This window comes from Dendrobium catenatum, unplaced genomic scaffold (genome assembly GCF_001605985.2).
Source record: "Dendrobium catenatum unplaced genomic scaffold, ASM160598v2 fragScaff_scaffold_946, whole genome shotgun sequence".
Lineage (NCBI taxonomy): Eukaryota > Viridiplantae > Streptophyta > Magnoliopsida > Asparagales > Orchidaceae > Dendrobium > Dendrobium catenatum.
In genome coordinates this window covers 634,574-653,894 of record NW_021319408.1, presented here as the reverse complement: position 1 = coordinate 653,894, position 19,321 = coordinate 634,574, and the positions used below count along the sequence as shown (strand labels likewise).

General features: G+C 37.1%; 2 protein-coding genes across 3 annotated transcripts in view; both read left to right on the top strand.

Annotated features, from left to right (window-relative positions):
- LOC110095359 overlaps positions 1 to 3,914 on the top strand; it is a 10,409-nt gene extending 6,495 nt beyond the window's left edge. The window contains exon 2 of the mRNA XM_020820875.2: positions 1,321 to 3,914. Coding sequence (XP_020676534.1) covers positions 1,376 to 3,400 — 2,025 coding nt within the window. The 5' untranslated portion in view covers positions 1,321 to 1,375 and the 3' untranslated portion in view covers positions 3,401 to 3,914. The remainder of the gene's footprint in view (positions 1 to 1,320) is intronic.
- A 1,391-nt stretch (positions 3,915 to 5,305) lies between these two features.
- On the top strand, positions 5,306 to 19,240 carry LOC110095353 (endonuclease MutS2; the record flags this gene model as incomplete). 2 transcript variants are annotated; one of them, XM_020820862.2, is given in 5 exon segments in its annotated part: positions 5,306 to 6,018; positions 8,779 to 9,607; positions 9,697 to 10,221; positions 16,431 to 16,895; positions 18,645 to 19,240. In XM_020820862.2, coding segments are annotated over 5 exon segments (2,751 nt in total). In that variant the 3' UTR covers positions 18,957 to 19,240.
- Positions 19,241 to 19,321: the final 81 nt, after the last annotated feature.

Here is a 19,321-nt window from a genome sequence, read left to right as displayed (position 1 = left end):
TTCCATACCGCATCTCAGTTCACACCTTTCAGGATTCTTTATGGAAGAGATCCACCACCGTTGGTGAATTATCAGAAGGGAACGACCCCTGTATATCTAGTGGATCAATACTTGGAGGAGAGGGATAGGGTGTTGGGTGAGTTGAAGGAACACCTATTGAGGGCCCAACAGATCATGAAGACCAAGGTGGATGCTCACCGCAAGGATGTGACCTTTGAGGTGGGAGAGATGGTATACTTGAAGCTACGGCCTTATAGACAGAAGACTTTAGCTAGCAGAAGGAGCGAAAAGCTCTCTCCACGATACTACGGGCCTTTCGAGATCGAAAGGAAAGTGGGGATGGTGGCCTACCGTCTCAAGTTACCTCCTCATTCCTCCATCCACCCGGTTTTTCACGCATCGCTATTGAAGAAGAGCATAGGGGATCTTACTGTGGCCATTCCTACTATACCCCAGGGCCTCACAGAAGATATGCAATTCTTACTAGATGCACTATATGTGAAGGAAGTGAGGAAGAATGATCAAGGCAAAAGGGAGATTCTCATCGAGTGGAAGGACTTACCGACACATGAGGCTACTTGGGAGATATACGAAACCATGCAGGCGCAGTTTTCAGACTTCAACCTTGAGGACAAGGTTGATCTTCTAGAGGGCGGTATTGATGGACCGGGAGAACCGGCCTCGCCTGGACCCGTGCGGGTCTATAGGCGGAAGAAAAGGGGAGGGGGCGGGCTGGCTGGACCAAAGGGACCCACCACTTAAGTGGGGGTATTTTGGGGATGGGAGGGATTTTTCAAAGAGTATGAAGGGAGCCATTATGGTTTAGTTTTGGGGGAGGATGAAAAGTGTATTCTCTTTCTAGTTTTTCTTCCTTTAGTCTTTTTCTTGTGCTTTTCTAGGGTTTTCTTGTGGGAGATCTTGTCATTCTCGAAGTGGACAAACTTATCTTGTTTTCTCTTGGCTTTCTAATGCAAAGGTTCTTACTTTTCATCTCAACCCTCTTGTGAGAGTTTAAAGCATTATTATTTTTTTATTTCAGTAGAGAAATCTGTACTATGTTTTTCTTATGGACTTATTATTCTTCTGAGATTAGTTCAAGAAATCATGAAAACGGATAGGGATGATTGAGGGTTTTCTTTCTTATGAAGACCCTCCTTTTAATTGGGGATTTTTGCTAATGAAAAAAATATTTTAGTTGTATTTTTCTCCTGCTATTTGTCTCCACTAAAAAATTTTTTTTTGCTCCATACTTTTCTCTCTTTCCACTCGACTACTCAGCATATACCATAATAACCCTCGTATTGGCTATTGCTGCTACAGATTTCTAATTGAACTTTGGGGAAATAAGCCTAAGTTACTGCCAGAATTATCTGAAATGGGGAGCTATGACGGCAACGCTATTTCTGTGAGTAGAGATTCTGCTGGTATAGCTGAGAAGTCTGAGCTAGTGCCCAAATCTAATGATACAGAAGATGAACGTGCTGAACAGATTTGTAGTGATGAACCTGCTCAATCAAAGGAAGAAGAACTGAGCAGGAAACATAAAAGGGAACCATGCGAGGAGGCTGAAGAGGTGTTGCCCAGGGCCTATATAAATTACCTGATAGATGGCAGTGAAGGGAGCCGATTAAATTTATCTGCAACTAGTTCAGAGAGGAAGAAAAGGTCAGGCGATCTGTTGGATGATTTGATGCAGAAAAGGCAGAAGCATCATATAATCTCAGATGATATGTATGCCAATCTTAACATGAGGAAATTGATAGCCGATAGGATTGTCATTCAGAAACAGGATAGATCAGGAAGCTCTGGCAAAAGAAGCAGAGATTCCTTTGATTCTGAGGCAGGACTAGAAGGTCAATCAGTTAGTGGCGATGATTCAGCTTCAAAGAGAAGGAAGGTTGGGCATGCCGGTGTCAATATGCAGTTGAAGATGCTTGGCCCTCTAAAACTTCCTGATTATGTTGAAGGCTTCAAATATGATCATAAGCTCTACCCAGAAATCATCAAGTTGAATAAGCAGCTTATGGAGATAAACAAGAAGTTGAGGGCTAGAGAAACCATTGACAACTGCCCGGAGAATGAGCAATCTCCATCGCCACCACCAATTTACAATGAAATAGGTGTCAGGGTGAACACAAGAGTGAATAGGCTATGGAAGAAACTGGGTCATCGTAGGCAACAAATAATATGCGAGCTGAATCAGAAAAATCCTCTTTTTCTACCTCCATTAGAGGAGAGACCAGCAAAATTCTCTAGGAAGCTCTACATACCAGTAAAACAGTATCCCAATTACAATTTCATCGGCCTTATCATTGGGCCTCGTGGGCACACGCAGAAGAAAATGGAGAGAGAATCTGGTGCTAGGATTCTCTTACGAGGCAAAGGATCTACAAGACTAAAGAAAGTAAAGCAATATAAGGATCGAAAAACTGAACCATTTGAAGATGAGGATTTGCATGTCTACATAGAAGCAGCAGATGAAAAGTCTTTGGAAAGTGCTTCCGCAATGGTTGAAAAACTACTTGTTCCTGTGAATGAAGAAATGAATGAACATAAGCATGCCCAGCTAAGGGAGCTTGCCGAGTTGAATTCGGAAATTTCAAGTGAAGCCCTGAATTCTACAACCCAAAACAATGTTGCTTATTATACCCGGGATGATGAAAAACCTGTGACCTCCTTGAATCCCACAAACTTAGTCCCCGCCCCAGAAATTGAGAACAATTCTCATCAACCAGCTCCTGTTTCCCTTAGAAACTGCATGACTAACTCAGAATCTGGGGCTTTAACATTACAAGATACCAAGCTTGATTCAGCAGCTGGTGCTTTAATATTATCACATAAGACCAAGCCAGGGGAAGTTGTAGATAAAGCTAAACTCTTTGTGGGATTTCTTCCGTTATCTGTTAATACCGAGAAGTTAATCGAGCTTTTTTTACCGTTTGGACGCCTATGTGAAGCTGTTGTTATCATGGACCGAAGGACCGGTCTGAGCAAGGGTTATGGGTTTGTCAAGTACATTGATCCTTTATCTGCTGCTGAAGCTTTGGCTCAAATGAATGGCTTCAGGGTTGATGGAAAGATAATTACTGTTCGAATAGCCGGTCGGGCACCTTTGAATGTGAACACCATTATAGGGCCTAGGGCATTAAGGTATGCTAATCGGCCAAGTAGTCTGGTTTCAGCAGCCACATTTCCCTCTTCCTTTTCTCAAGGAGTTATTAAAGGCTGGAATAATTGGGCAGCTCTTCGACAATCCAATGGCTTTCCATTGTGTTCTGATTCAATCTACAGAAGGCCTCATGTTTTCACCGAGCCTTCTCTGATTTTTGGTGGCCCTGCATCATCAATAGAGTTTGTGCCATTCCCTTGCTATCAGAATGTTGTGAAGTCTTTGGATTAAGGTTTCGTCTGTGACAGCTTTCTCATTGCTTTCGAAAACAATTTTTAAGTACAAAAAATTTTAATTCGATTCTTTTTTAACTAAAATACTATTTTAGAAAGCATTAAGAAAGCCGTACCAAACGAACCCTAAGTGTCCACTTTAATGGCTCCTCAGCCCATTCCTTTGAAACCTATTAGCACAATATTCTCATCTACCACCTCCACTGAACTCTGGTGATGTCACTATATTCTCTGTTGCCATTGAATCAGAATACACAAAAGATATATAGAGTAATGAATTGGAATTTCTTCCTGAGTAGGATGGCTCTGTCTCTTCTGTCTATGAGCTCGATATTGACATGGGGGGAACTTGTGCAGTGTGGTGCTCAGAAGAAATTGCTTCATATGAGAAGGTTTTTGATATGAGAAATTAAACAATGCATTTACTGTGTACCATAGCATAAAACCTGCCTATGCAGAAATTTGTAGGTATTACTGTTGAACGAAATTTCAGAGTTGTGATACTTGTTTCATAGCGTCTTTGATAATTGAAATTGAAAAGAAACATGACTTGTTACTGACTCAATTTTCATCAGATAGATTTTAAAATTAAGGCTCAGTCCCACGCTTTCATAGCTTGGTTGGTGAGCGAGTACGGTTGGGAACCCGCCAACCCGTGCTCAATTCCCCTCGTGCGGCAGAGTTTCTTAAGTGGGGTCCAATCAAGTGCTGGCCATAAGATTTCTGGGGTGGGTGTATCTTCTAGGTCAGCCGAGGATTAGTTATGCCGTCAAGCGCGCTTTTAGGGGTGGTAGTGGGTGGATATTCCATTCCCATAAAAAGAAAAGTAAAGCTAGGAATGAATACATGTGACATAGTACTTGAAGTATCTCAAAAATTGCAGTTTATGATTTTATTTGGGATGATTTTTTTACTGTTTGCTTTTCATATCTTAATCACAATTTCTATTTTGCTAATATTTTTTTGCTGCTTAAAAAAAAAAAAAAAACTTGTACTAAAAATTTGCTTTCTATCATAAATTTACAAAACGATAAGAAAATTATTTCAAACAAAAGCTTTTTCTTAATTTTGATATTTAATAATACATTTTATGCTATATATATGTATGTATGTATTGAGAGAATACTTGTTATATCTTTTATGATAAATATTTTTTTAATGGTGTGGGGATTTAATGCATATAAAACTATTCTTATATATATATATATATACATCATCTAGTTTTAATAATTATTTAGATGGTTTGGTCACATTAACGGAGGCATTCTAATGACCAGCTTAGGAAAGTTGAGGTATTAAATTTGACTTATGTTAAGAAAGGTAGAGGTAGATCTAAAAAGACTTGGTTATAAAATATTAGAAATTATCTTTCTTTTTTTGATTTAAATGTAGTCATATAGCCGACCCCATGTAGTGGGACAAAGGCTTGATGTTGTTATTATTGTTGTTGTATTAGAAATATTATTAATATTTATATTTTATAAATAAATATATATTTTTTAATTTGATCGTGATGGCAAGTAATATTAAAATTTAAGGGTATGTATGCAACTTATTATTATTATTACTATTATTCTTTAGATTTTATATTAAATACTTTTATTATTGGTATATTATTTATAAAATTAAAATACGATTTTCAAATTATTTAAATCTAAGAAAAATATCATATGCCAATTTTTAAAGTAAACTTAATAGTAATTGAATCAGGATTTTTTATCTTTTTATTTTGAAAACCAATTAGGAACTTTAAAAACTCAATCTCAAGTTTCAAAACATGCAAAAATAAATGGCCTAAAGTGGTTGTATATCATGAGAGATTGCTTTTACTATTTATTGTCATAAAACTGAATGATTCTCTGTGTCCAAATTTTTTCCCCCCTAAAATTATTAGATAGTTGGCCACTGGGCTTTCTTATCCTTGGGTTTTCTGCCTTTGCTGCGTCCGAAAAAAGCTCTACCATTTTCCTCTACCAGGCTCGGGCGAGATATTATAATGGAAGCATTTCACTGGTTCATGCCCATTACGAAACCTCTCTATCATCCAGAAATCAGGCTCTTCCGCCCGGCCAAATCTTGGTCTTCCAAAATTGCGCGCCTTATTATCCCGAATTTGGCTGATGAAAGAACCCGGTTGAATTCCGTTGACGCTAAGGCCAGTGTTTCGGCTTCTTCTTCCGATGAAAAATCCATGAAATCCGATTTCCATGTTCGCTTCCGTCAAAGAGAAGGAGAAGAAAGTGAGAGGAGTAGAATTGAGGAGGAAGTACGGGAGGCGTCGGAGGAAACCCTCGAGTGGCGTTCAGTATGTTCGCAGCTCTCTGCTTTTGCTTCGACGGCCGCTGGCCGCGAGGTTTGCCGGAGTGGGAGGCTTCGGGTCGGCGGGGACCAAGCCGAGAGCCAGAAGCTATTGGATCAGACGGCGGCAGCGGTCTTGCTACCGGAGAAGTTGGATTTTTCCGATGTTGATGATGTGTCTGAGCTTGTGAGGACGGCTGTTGATGGAGAGCCTCTCACTGTTCGGGAGCTATGTGCTGTTTGGAGGAGCCTTACGTCTGCAAGAGAACTTTTGGGGCAATTGGTGAGGGTTTCATCAATCGGGGAGCCTTCTGATAGGTTTGCAAGTCTTCCTTCTGCTGTTGGTTACATAGGAATGTTCTAAATTCCAAAATTAAAAGATGTTTAACTGTTGTAAAGGAAGTTTCTTGATAAGGTTGTGATTTGTGAACTATTTTGATTTTTGCCGTTAATATGGGAGATATCATATACAAGCATATCTTGCGGTTCTTTTAGTTTTTAAAGATATTCTTATCAAGAAATTTATGTAGCAAGAACTACCAGAAATAACAACTGTTAAACAACAGTAATCATGCTGTAGAATCCATAAACAATATGCAAAAATGTTAGTTGATGCAATTAAATGCTAAATAACATTGAACATTCATACCATATACAAAGAAATGTTTCATCAAAGGTATCATATGCTACATGCTGGTCTCTCATAGTACCTTCAATCTAAAGAAAGTCATCCCCATCTTGGAGTCTGTCAACCCCTTTCAAAATGGTCACTTTTGAATATTAGGATTGTCGGCTAGGCTAATCAGTAGTGTATATCAATCAAAAAGGGTACTATTGTTAATCATATTCATCATCATCAAACACATCAACGTAATTATATATGCATAAAGATGCATGCAAATTTCAGTTTTTATTTTAGTTTTCTATTGTAATTTGAATGCTATAGTTATTTTTGAATTTTTTTATGCTACCATATGATGGAAGGCAACCAATGATCATGAGTAGGTAGTGATTGGACATGTTTTACTTTGGGTTTGCTAGCTTCTTTGGTGCCTTGGCTCTTGGGCTGATGTGGGCTTCTCGGTTTGGAATTGGTTGTTTGGGTTTTGCTGATTTGTTGGGAGCTGCTATGTTCCAGCTCATTATTGTTGAGTTGCTGCTTCTTAATCTGCTCATTATTACTTGTAGTTCACCTCCTTTTTAGCTCATTATGAGGTGTGGATTTGGTTCTTTCCCCCTCTCTGTTGGCCTTTCGGTTTCTCCGCTGGCTCTTGTCCCGTGGCTGGTTTTTCCTGTGCCCCGTGGCTGCCTTTTCCTGTCCCCCGTGTGGCCCTTCAGGTGCTGCTCCTAGAGCCACCTGCTGGCATTTTGTTTCCCCTTTCCTGATTGGTTTGGCTGGAGGTGTTTGGGGCTGTTTAGCTGCCTCTTTTCACCTATATATATGTGGTGTTTTGGAGCATTTGGAGGTTGTTGTTTTGTTGAGCAAAGTTCTTTAAAAACCTGAGGGTTTCTTCTTGGGAAAGCTTGCGAGCTTGTTCAATTTCTCTTATCATCTCTTCGATTTCGTCTTGGGCTTCTTATCTTTTTCTTCTTCCCACAAGTTCCACTCCACTTGTATCTTTCTTCTTAAGCTATTGGAGGTGTTGGTTGGCCGATTTTGTAGCATTTGCTGGAGGAGTTTGTGATGGACATTGGCCCAAGTAGTTGTGGTGGACCTTTGGTTTGCATGTCCTTCAGCACATCTTTTATTTTACCTATTATTTCGTTGCATGTGAGGTGTCCGCTAGTTGGTTGTTCTGAGGGTAGCTGTTTTTAATTTTTTTTTTAGTTTTCGTTTGTTTAACTTTCATTTGTTTGATGTTGGTTTTCTAAGTTTTGAATCGAGAATAGTTATACTAGTCCTTTGGTTTTTTCTATCTAGTTGCCAACATCTTATAAGATGTCATATCTACCATGCAACAACAAATATACTCTATTAATATCCATCTATATATATCCATCATCATAATTAAAAAAAAATGATAAACAAATAAATTCAATTGCACCACAATGATCTCAAAGACATGAGAAATAAGGCGATACGAGAATCTGCACAATAATGAAGCCAATAAAATTCATGCACAATCATTAATATGCTAAGCTTTATGTGCGTATAATGAAAACAAGTGATTATTATCAAAAAATAAACTACTTATAAACTAACCTGTACAAATCATGAGGATAAACTACACGGATGTTAAGGGAATACTCTTAATGAAGAAGGGTACATCTATCTCTAAATGAGTACAAGTCACCTACCTCAAGCAACTTAAGATGCTTTTATGGTTTGAACATGAATATGATTAGCTCAATTCCAACAAATGGTCCATAAATCTTAAATTCAAGAGAATCTAAATAAAACATATATTTATTTATTTTTTTGAGAGAAAAAACATATATTTATTACAATGTAAAAAACTAAGGCTATGAAGCCCTGAATAAAGTTTAACCAAACATAATAACATTTGGAAAGATATGGGTACGTATCTTTCCCGACAAACCTGTTACTGTAAGACCTACAGAAACACGTATGGGTTCGGGCAAGGGATCCCCCGAATATTGGGTATCCGTTGTTAAACCGGGCCGAATACTTTATGAAATGAGTGGAGTATCAGAAACTGTAGCCAAAACTGCTATGGACGAGAAATAGAACTGCTAAAAGCTTCACTCTTATAGCTGTCGACTCCGGTTGACTACCAATGCTTAACTGCTCGGACTGAGGGATCCGAGTCTCCACCAACTGCTCCTGGTCTCGTCTGTAAAAAAATTTTAAGAATTCAGCCTACTATCATTTCTGCATTATGTTTATCTGAAAATGGTCTTGATTTCTCGCCTCTGACCTGTGATCTGGTAAATGCTTGTAGATTAATAATCATTTTTGGACAAGAGCAACTGTGTAAGGTTCTCTATGAATTTATTTGTGAACAGGTACTTTCCTCTTGCTGATATTCTTCAAAACTGTGATTTTCTGACAGAATTGGTGAATAAGATGACATTTTGCTTTGATTGTAATCTCTTTGTAATTTTGGACCGGGCTAGCGCTAGGTTAGCTGCCATCAGATTAGAAAGGAGACACAACATGGATAAAATGGAAGAGCTTTTGAAGGAGGAGTCCATTAAAGTTTTTCAGGCTGGTGGCATTGATAGCCCATTAATAACCAAGCGTCGAACCAGGATGTGTATTGGTGTGAAGTCTTCATACAAATCATTGCTTCCTGAAGGTGTTGTACTGAGTGTGAGTAGTTCTGGGGCAACATACTTTATGGAACCAAAAGGTGCAATTCAACTGAACAATTCTGAAGTAATGCTTTCAAACTCTGAAAAAGCTGAAGAGCTTGCTATTCTGCGCATCCTTACTTCTGAAATAGCAGAGTCAGAAGCCAGTATCATGCGTTTGATGGAGAAGATTCTGGAACTAGATCTTGCTTGTGCTAGGGGTGCATATGCCCTGTGGATGGATGGGGTGTGCCCATCTTTCGTTGACGACAATGACAGGGATAAATTAAATGGAAATATGCTCTCTGTTGACATTGAAGGCATTCATCATCCTTTGCTCCTTGAGCCTTTTCTTACACGTTCATCTTCTGGTTTGTTTTCAGTAGTTGGGAGCCAAAAGATGCTGAGAATGGAGGATTGCATATCACAAACTAGGACTAAATCTGAATCTCCCGTTCCTGTAGATATCAAAATAAGAGCTTCCAAAAAGGTAGTTGTGATTTCAGGACCTAATACTGGAGGAAAAACTGCAACCTTGAAAACCTTGGGCTTGGCATCTTTAATGTCAAAGGCAGGCATGTTTCTTCCGGCAAAGAAAAAACCTAGGATTCCATGGTTTGATCAAATTCTTGCAGATATTGGTGACCACCAGGTAGTTTCTCTTTTCAATAAAGAGAACATGTCTGTACATTATGGTGAAAACTTAGTATAAATTCTGAAACACTTATTTTCTGGTTGAAGTCTCTGGAGCATAACCTTTCTACCTTCAGTGGGCATATCTCACGTATCTGCAAAATAATACAAGTTTGTACGAAAGAATCACTTGTTCTCATAGATGAGATCGGAAGTGGTACTGACCCTTCAGAAGGTGTGGCCCTCTCCTCCAGCATACTGCAGCACCTTGCTGAATGTGTCAATCTGTTGGTGGTAACCACCCATTATGCAGATTTAAGTCTCCTCAAAACCACTGATTCTAGATTTGACAATGCAGCAATGGAGTTTTGTATAGACACCCTGCAACCCACATATCGCGTTTTGTGGGGAAGTACTGGTAACTCAAATGCCTTAAGTATTGCCAAGTCAATTGGTTTTGAGCAGGAAGTGCTGGACCGTGCTCAAGAGTGGGCTATGAAGTTAGCTCCTGACAAACAAACGGAATGGCAGGGTTTGCTTTACCAATCTTTAGTGGGAGAGAGAAGTGTATTGGAGTACCAAGCAAAAGAAGCTGCTTCTCTTTTTTTAGATGTTAAGAAGCTTTACTTTGAGGTATTCTCTAGCTACATGAGGAAAACATATATGCTTTATTTCTTTGTTTGGCTGCAACTGCATTTCATGGTGATTGAATCTTTCTCTATTTCTGGGTAATTTTCAGCTCAAAGTACTACAACAACAATATGAAGCCTTTATTCCACTACGTGGGGTCGGCTACATGAATCCCTTTTATATATTCTGTTTTATTAAGAGTCAAATTCTCATTTAAATCTAATAAAAAAGATGTCCTTTCTAATGTTTTCTAACCAAGTCTTTTTAGGTCTATCTCTAACTCTCTTAACATAGGTCAAATCTAATACATCTACTTTCCTAACCGGGTCATCAAAAAGCCAATGTTTTATGCGACAAAATCATCTAAGACGACTCTCTCTAATCTTATATGTCACTGGAGCTACTCTAACCTTTTCACGTATATTCTCGTTCTGCATTCTATCTCTAAGAGTAAAGCCACTCATCGACCTGAGGAACCTTATCTCTGCAACGCTTAACTTAATTGTATATTTCTCTTTTAATGGCCAATATTCTGCACCATAAAGCAGTGCAGGTCACCACCCTTAAGTTTGAGGGGTACTTTTCTATCACACAACAGGCACGATGCATTCCTCCACTTCCAAAAAGGAAAAGTTTAGATGGACCCCCTGAAAATGAAAAAAGCATTTCAACTGATTAAAACAAAGATGAGCCAAACACCTATTCTTATTTCTTAGGTTAACTGATTTTGACAAGATTTTTAAGTAGACTGTGATGCATCCCATATTGGCATAGGAGCTATCCTTGGTCAAGAGGGTCCACTCTTTGTTTTCTTAAAACTCAATGATACACGATCGTGATATTTAACTTATGATGTTAAGTTCTATGCGATTGTCCAAGCCCTATAATTCTGGATACATTATCTTATTCAAAGGGATTTTGTATTAAACTCGATCGTGAAGCACTACGATATTTGGGGTAAAAATAATTGAATCGAAGACATGCTAAGTGAACATCTTGCTTACAAGAATACACATTTCATCTTAAACACAAAGTTGGAGTCGTAAATAAAGTCGCTGATGCTTTAAGCAAGCGAGGACTGACTTGGGTGGTTCTTATTGGTTGTTTTGGAGGCACATTTATGTGATCAAATTAACACTTTTTCACCCTCCTATATATAGTGGTTGAATCTCTATTGTGGGAGGTTGTTGGTGAAGTGAAGAAAAAAAAAAAAACTCAGGGTTTCTTCTTAGCTTGCGAGCTGTCTTCTCCCTAATCCTTATTTCTTCCTCTCGGTCTTCTTTCTACTTCTTCCCTACACGATTTCCCTTCCATCAATATATTTCTTCTCTAAACATTGAGAGTGTAAGGTGGTGTTGTACCTTGTCTTGTTGGTATTTACCAGAGGAGTGTCGACACGTGTTGGATCATAATTTCAGTGGTGGATCACTAGTTTGTCCTTTCGTTTGAGCACATTTTCCTAGTTTGTGATTTGCATGTGAGGTGACCAATCGTGATTCTTCCGAGGGTATTTTAATTTATGCATTTTTTTCCTTTTCTTTCTTTCTTGCGTGAATTCCTAACCATTTTCCTTCTTTTGTTTCCTACTAAGATTACATCATTTGGTGATTGTTTTTGTGACATTGAAAGGAAGGGTTTTACTTGCATACCTAGTGTTCTTCTACTTGATTTAAGAATTTAGGTTGCATCATCCATCCTCTAACGCCATCCAAGTTCTTTTTCAAACATATCAAGAATTTGAATACTCTATCTCAACAATCTTTCGGTGAAGTGCGTGATCTTCCGGGCATTTTTATCGATACTGTTCAAACATATCTAATTGTTGCCAATAACGGGTTAGAGTATTAAAATATTGAGTTACCGTGAAGCCCTCTTGTCGACAGTCGTGAAGGATGGTCTCAATTGCAAATAGCTCGGAAGTGTTTTTGGAATTGGAGTACCTCCCATATTTCTTGGGTCGTCTCTTAAATAAGAAAGTTCTCACCGATTTCTACATTCATGAAGTTGATGAGCCAAGACATGTTCTATTGATTCTTTGCTTTTCATATTCTTAGAGAGGATCAGTTTGCAATAGTATAGGGGATTCACCAGTGAGATAATCCTCTTTTCCTCTCCCGTAAATAAACATTCTCATCGATTGAGGCCATTGCAAAACATTTGCCCATTAAATCTATGGTTTGTGATGAGAGGAGGAAGAGGAGAAGAGTTGTCTACAAATCTAGAGTTTACAGTGTCTAAACCAGTAATATTTGGGTTGGAGGATGAGATATCGCTATTCATGGACATGGTTGGGTTTCCTCGGTTGAAAGAGAAGATGAATTTTGGGCAAGAGCTATCGGTGCTTGAAGAGAGACTATCGGTAGGATGATGAAGAGTTACCTTTGGCTGAAGGTTTGAAGAAAAAGAGGAAAGCTTGCCTCCGGCACTCAGAGAAGACTTAGGATTTTCCTAAGCTCTGATAACATGAAGAAATTATTTAGGAAAAATTGAATTCAAATTTTTATTCCTTGGAATCATTACATATATGTACACAGAAGAAATACATTTAATCTAATTAATTATAATAAATAGAAGAAAAAAGTCATTTAATCTAATTGATTCTAATAATTATATTCTACGGAATTTGGAATCAATCCCATGAATCTTGGTGTGTTAGAGGAAATCTCCAACTACAGCTCACGGATTGTTGACTGTCAAAGTCGTGGATCCCCTCCTTGCTGCGTGATTTAACAGGGAGGAATAATAATGAATTCTTAGCTAACATTAATAATAATAAAAAATAGTTACTAAACAAGTAATGCATGTTACTTTGGAATATGTAACTCATTAGTTGAATTTGTCATCACCTCGGGTTTTTTTGTAGTTAGGAAACCATTTTGTTGATTAATTCGAGCAGGCGCATAATCTCCTAATAGTATTCAAATTTAACTTGTTTTAAGTATTCATATCATCAACTTTGTTAGGGAGTGAACCAAAGGGGAATCATAGTTGGGCATGACACACTAGTGCACAAACTTATTTATGTTTCAAAAGCTCAAGCTTATGATAGAGCGTCAATCAGTTGGTATTTTTATACTAACATATTTTTCACCATTTTGAAATGGAATTAAGCACAATACCTCACTTGTTGCACTGCATAGCCATTTATGAGATCGAGAAATTTGATGGCTCAAAGAGTTTTTGTCTTTGGAGAGCCAAGATTTGAGGTGTTTTAATCCATTGAAGACTTGTGAAAACACTCACGACACATTTGAATACACATGAGATTATGAGTAAATAGTAGAAGATAAAGATGATGGAAAAGCTGGTCGATGTTATTGACCCATTAGGTATTTGAGGAAATTATTGTATTTGGGGTTGGGGGAGGGATCTTCGTGCATAATGAAAAGTCTCTCTAAAAAAAAAGATAACATTTATTATGCATGCGTGAAGGGAATAATTGAGAATGCATAATTGTGCAGCTACGACATTAATAAGAGCCAGACATGTACCTAATTTTTGAAAGAAACTTTTATATTTTGAGTATCTTCACTGTTGCAAGATTTAGGTATTTAATCCTTTACTATTTGCAACTGTGCGTATATTGTTATGAAGGCAAATACAGTTGGTGGACTATATTATTGGGCTAACTTATAATGGACTTGCTTTAGTTTCAATGTTTTTGTCTGAGAACCTTGACTCGGGAAAACAAAAAAATGTTGAGGGAAAGACTATTGGAGAATGGAGATGATCAGGTGAATTGATCTCATGTTGCATAGTCTAACTCAATACTAGGCTGTCTCATTGCAACATTTAGAGTGAGGAGATCACCACTTTGGGGAACACAAATTTAGGGATCATATGGTTTGCTGGAAAAAAAAAGTAGAGTAATAATGCAATATATTTGAAATATTTTGGAGTTGTTTGGATAAATGTAAGATAAATGCAATTTTTTAAAAAATTGGCTTGAAGTAATTGAATGCAGGACAAAGCCCAATGATCATGTTGGTTAGTGGTCAGTCGCGGCGATGGTCACAGCTACTAGTGGGGAAGGGTGGCGATGGGTGCATCGGGGATGGGTGGGGGCTAGTGGTAGTAGCTTGCGGCCAGTGGCAGCTAGCAATGACGTTCATGGCAATAATGACGTAGAATTTACAGTGTATTTGGAACTTGATCAAATCTAAAGATTTCCTAATACTCCAAAATTGAATTAGAGGGTGAATAAAAAACTTCAGAACTTTACTATGTATTTCTTTTACTTCATGCCAAAAAGCCAATGTTTGCAAAACCCTGCATTTGAGATATTTTATACTCATTTTACTTCAAACCAAACGGCCCCTTAATGGTAAATGCACTTATGGTATTAGTGAGCTCACTTTAGTGTGCACTAAATATGCTTAAAAAGTAACTAGTAGGTGTTTAGGGATCATTTTGTACATTGTGAGGAGTAAGGACAAAACAGGAGATGATAAGGTGGAAATAAAGATTCTTGCTAGCTTGGCTTGTGGGTTCAAATATTAGTTAGTTTCTTTAGGTTTTGCAGTTCTTAACCCTTTTGGGTTTTAAAGTTTGGTTTGGAGAGATGTAACAGAGGAGAGCCAAATTTATTTTCATATTATTGAGTTTATTGGGGGATTTGTTTGTAAATTGATTCAATAATATAGTAAAGAGAAGCACAATATATACTAGTTTATATAAAATCAGGTTTAAAAGTTTAATAGAAAATTTATTTTTTTGATTGCTTTTTATGTCAATTTGACTTGGATTTAGATTTGAAATGTCCTCATTAAATTCTTATAAACACGGGTGCTTATTTTAACTAAGTGTTGAGCAATTTGTGTGAAATTTTTTAAGGTTGAAAGCTGCATGCAAATCTAAAGGAATGCTTTGGACTGGCTTCGAAAGATGCAGTGGGATTCTTATTGGTTTTTTTTTATATATAATTTTAAGTAGAAATCAAAATTGCGTGGGAGAGGAACTAATGTTAAAAGTGAAAAAAAAATAGAGAATTGAAGAGAGGAAGGAAAAATGAGGGATGAAAAAAAAAATCTAGTGACCATGGAGTGTGCCGTCTTTGATGTGATGAGTGCATGATTGTGCCAAAAAAATTACGATGATTTCATAGACAAGCGGAAGGTATTCTTTTGAGTAACTTTTAAATGACTTATTTTTAATATTAGTTTAATTCTTTTTTAATAATTTACTTGCATTATTATCTCTTGTGTTTGTCCGGAGAGATTTACTTTTTCTTTTGTGGTGAAATTGAGTGTACTTATGTTTGAGAAAGGTGTTTTCTTATTACCTGTTTATTTTGTGCACCTGTGAGGCTTCTATAGTGATCAGATCATCTTTACTTTATCATGCATGAAGACTATTATTTTCGCTGAATCACATAAATTAGGGTTTAGGGTATGGTATTTAACCTAGATTTGAAATAATTGAGTCTTGCTTGACTATAACTCAATTAAAAATTATTGAATTCCTAGCTGGTCTGAAGGGTTTACTTGAAATTAAAGTAAACGTAAGTTTTGGAGGTAGGTATTGTACTCATGACCTCCTGCTAGGGTTTAATTATAGTATCGAATGGCAAACTAGTGAGGTTTTTATTCTATATATCAAATGTACATCATTATAAAAAAACTTAAATTTGACTTGAATCTAATTTAAAGCAAACCGTCATGAAGTTCAAATCGGCTCGAAATGAATTTCAAGCCAACACAACAACAATATCATCAAGCCAAGCACCTTAACTCCAAATTAGATTGGAACAAGTTTGAGCCAAATTCAATCTGACTGAAAAAATCAAACAAATTTTGAGCGATTTTTTACTTTCCTATATTCTTGTCTCCAATCTTCTAGTATAAATGTTTCTTTTTCATCATGTGCCAGTAAATATTTCTAAGTTCTTTGTGAGAGCCTACCCACGTTGTTTAAAAGTCTATCATAATTACTGAAGCAGTTTAAGTGAAACTTTTTGAGGTTTGCGCACAAAAGCCAACCTGAACTATGCCAAAATTCAGCAAATTCTCGTACATTACACGATCCATGCTTTAACTGCCAACCATCTTTATCGTTGTTGCATGTCATGTTATGTAATGTTTTAAGTCTTTATTTGATCAGGATTCTATGCAAGAATAAACCAAAGTAAAAGCCCCTCGTTTGCTTGCTTTATCTGTTATCAGTCCACACTACTACAGTGTTACTAATTTGTTGCTTATCTTTCCTCTATGTAGATCCAAGCTGAGGCTCAAGACCTTAGCACACGCGAGATGGCTCTTAAGGCAAATGAATCTAGAAATTTGCAGCAGGAGCTAACATCTGCAAGGTCTCAATTGGAAGCAGTCATCAAGAATTTTGAAGATCAGCTCCAAACTGCAAACCCGGATCAGTTCAATTCAATTCTGAGAAAATCAGAGTCTAAAATTGCCTCAATTGCTGCAGCTTATCAGCCAACATTTAACGATACATCTGAAGAAGAAGACAGAAATAGCTTATATACGCCAGAAATTGGTGAAAGAGTTTATGTGAAGGGATTTGGTGATAAGGTAGCTATTGTCATTGAAGAACCAACAGAAGATGGCATTACCACGGTACAATGTGGGAAAATAAAAGTCCGTGTGAAGAAAAATGACATGAGACCAGTCCGAACCAGTACAAAGGGTAGGGCAACTAGTTCAGGCTTTCAACTAAGAGAGCAGGTGAGAATGTCATGACTCATGAGTTCTGAGGAAATCTTATAGAATCATCACTACCCACCACTTAAAATCCCACAAATCACGTCTTAACCCCCTAGTCCTAAAAACCCCTATAGAAAAGGAAGAAAGAAAGAAAAAAACACTACTAAAACTCTGCCACACGTGTGCACAAGGTCGAGCACGCTTATGTGCCCTCAAATCTTTCAAAAACATCTTTTTAGGTTCAGCTCACTAGTTTTCTTGGATTACTATATGTTAATTGATGTTTATCTTGCATGCCAATGACATCCTGTGATTATTTCTTTTACAGATTTCATGAGATTGCGATTATATTCAAATCAATTAGTGCATGATCTTATCTTTTGAATGATTTTTAGGCGGATAGTAAGTTGAGAAACCTAAGTGAAGTGTATATTGACAATTTTCTCATTAAAGATTGATAAAAAAATATCATGTACTCACGTTCAAGGTCACATGATCACATTAATGGTCAAATTAACAAAGGTGTTATTGTTGGGACTTGCGTGAAGAAGGATAGTAACTTGAACGACCTAAATGATGTATTCTAAACTAAATGGATTAACATGAAGTGTGTGATCTATAACACAAGGGCCTGCATGTAATTTGTATCTTTTTTATAATCAAAATGCAAATAACATTTTCATGTTATGTGTAATGTTGCTAAAACCTTCACACTTGTGCACTTGTATATATATGCACTCACAAAAACCTTCAAAGATTTGTTTCTATGTTCAAGTTTCTATTAGAATAACATCAATGTTTATTTTTCTCACCAAATAACATAGCCTAATTTATTCTATTAGAATTTCATTATATTGACATTTTTTAAGCAATTGGATTAGCATATGCCCTTACTACATTGTCAGTGATATTTAGGTTATTTACTTTCATAAGCCTTCAAAAATATCTGTAGGTTCATTATTATCATTGATTATTTCGATGAACTAATACTGCATGCCAATGACATTCCTGAAACATGTTTTTGATGAATTTTTATTATGTGCGGAGATCGGACGTCTGGAGACCAATAAAAATATGCCACATCATCTCAAAAATGTACCGCGCTCAGTACCGAGCATGGGAAAACCGTCCGGTGTCCGCACAGAATAATAGCTCATTTTTTACATAATTTCATAATGTTATATATATATATATATATATAGTTTCATAGCATCTTAACATCTTGCGAGTGATCGCAGTTTTAATGTACTTTGTTCCACGTGCCTTGTTCTTTACAGGTGTGTGATGACAATAATTGGTGCACAGCCTCCCTAATGGTTTATCCTAGAGTTTTGCTATACTTAATTGTTTGCTATCTGCGTTATATAGGGTTCCTATGGGCACAATTTCAACCTTCAATTTTGTCTTCTGTTACAGAAAGACCTGCAGTTGATCTTATTACTGAGATGGACATTATAAAAAACATGTTCTTACCTGCATTGCATATTCAGAGAATAGGAACAGTTTCCTCTTCCTGCGTGTGAATTGAGAACTTAGAATATTTTCGTTTTAGGCTTTGTTTGGGACAACTTTCTTACTGCTTTCTAACGTAAATTTTTACTGCAAAAAGTGATTTAGAAAGCGGTAAGAAAGCTGTCCCAAATAAAGTCTTATTAGCTTAATTTCCATCAAAATTCAAGCTAGAACTTTCATGTTAGGCTTTTATTTGATTTTTTCATGAAGCCTTGCTGCAATAGATTGTGCTAACTTTATAGAAAATATTCTTTGTAGGAGCAAAATAAGCAGTTCATAGAATCCCCAAAGGATGAACAGAATGAGGGAGAGGTTTCTTTTGGGCCAGCAGTTAGGACATCGAAGAACACAGTCGACTTGCGTGGCTTGAGAATCGATGAAGCTTCACATAAGCTTCAGATAGCCATTGCAGGATGTAAATCTCACTCAGTTCTCTTCATCATTCATGGGATGGGTACAGGTGCTGTTAAGGAGTGTGCGCTCGGCATTCTTCGAAGTCATCCTCGTGTAAATAGATTTGAAGAAGAAAGCCCAATGAACTTTGGCTGCACGCTTGCTTACATCAGATAGAACTATTCTGAGTTTTGATCAATATTCTGTTCTCTTAAAACTCCAAATAGTGCTCTGTCAGTGGTGAGTGCTCTGTGTCAGAAACAGAAATGTTGATGAATGTTTGCTGATGAGAAATTGGGGTTTCAGGATAGCTTGACACCTTGGTTCAATTTAAGATACGAGATAGTTTTTGATATATGTTTTTTAAGTAGTTATAATATGTTATGTATTTTGTAGGGTAATTCGCTATTCAGCTATACAAAATTAATTTTACGATATAAAAAAATTATTTTGCAGAATTATAAGTATTTTCTTGTAATTTGACGATGGGCTGAAGCTAAATTTAGTTGGGGACATAATTTAGGCTTTGTTTGATTAGGAGT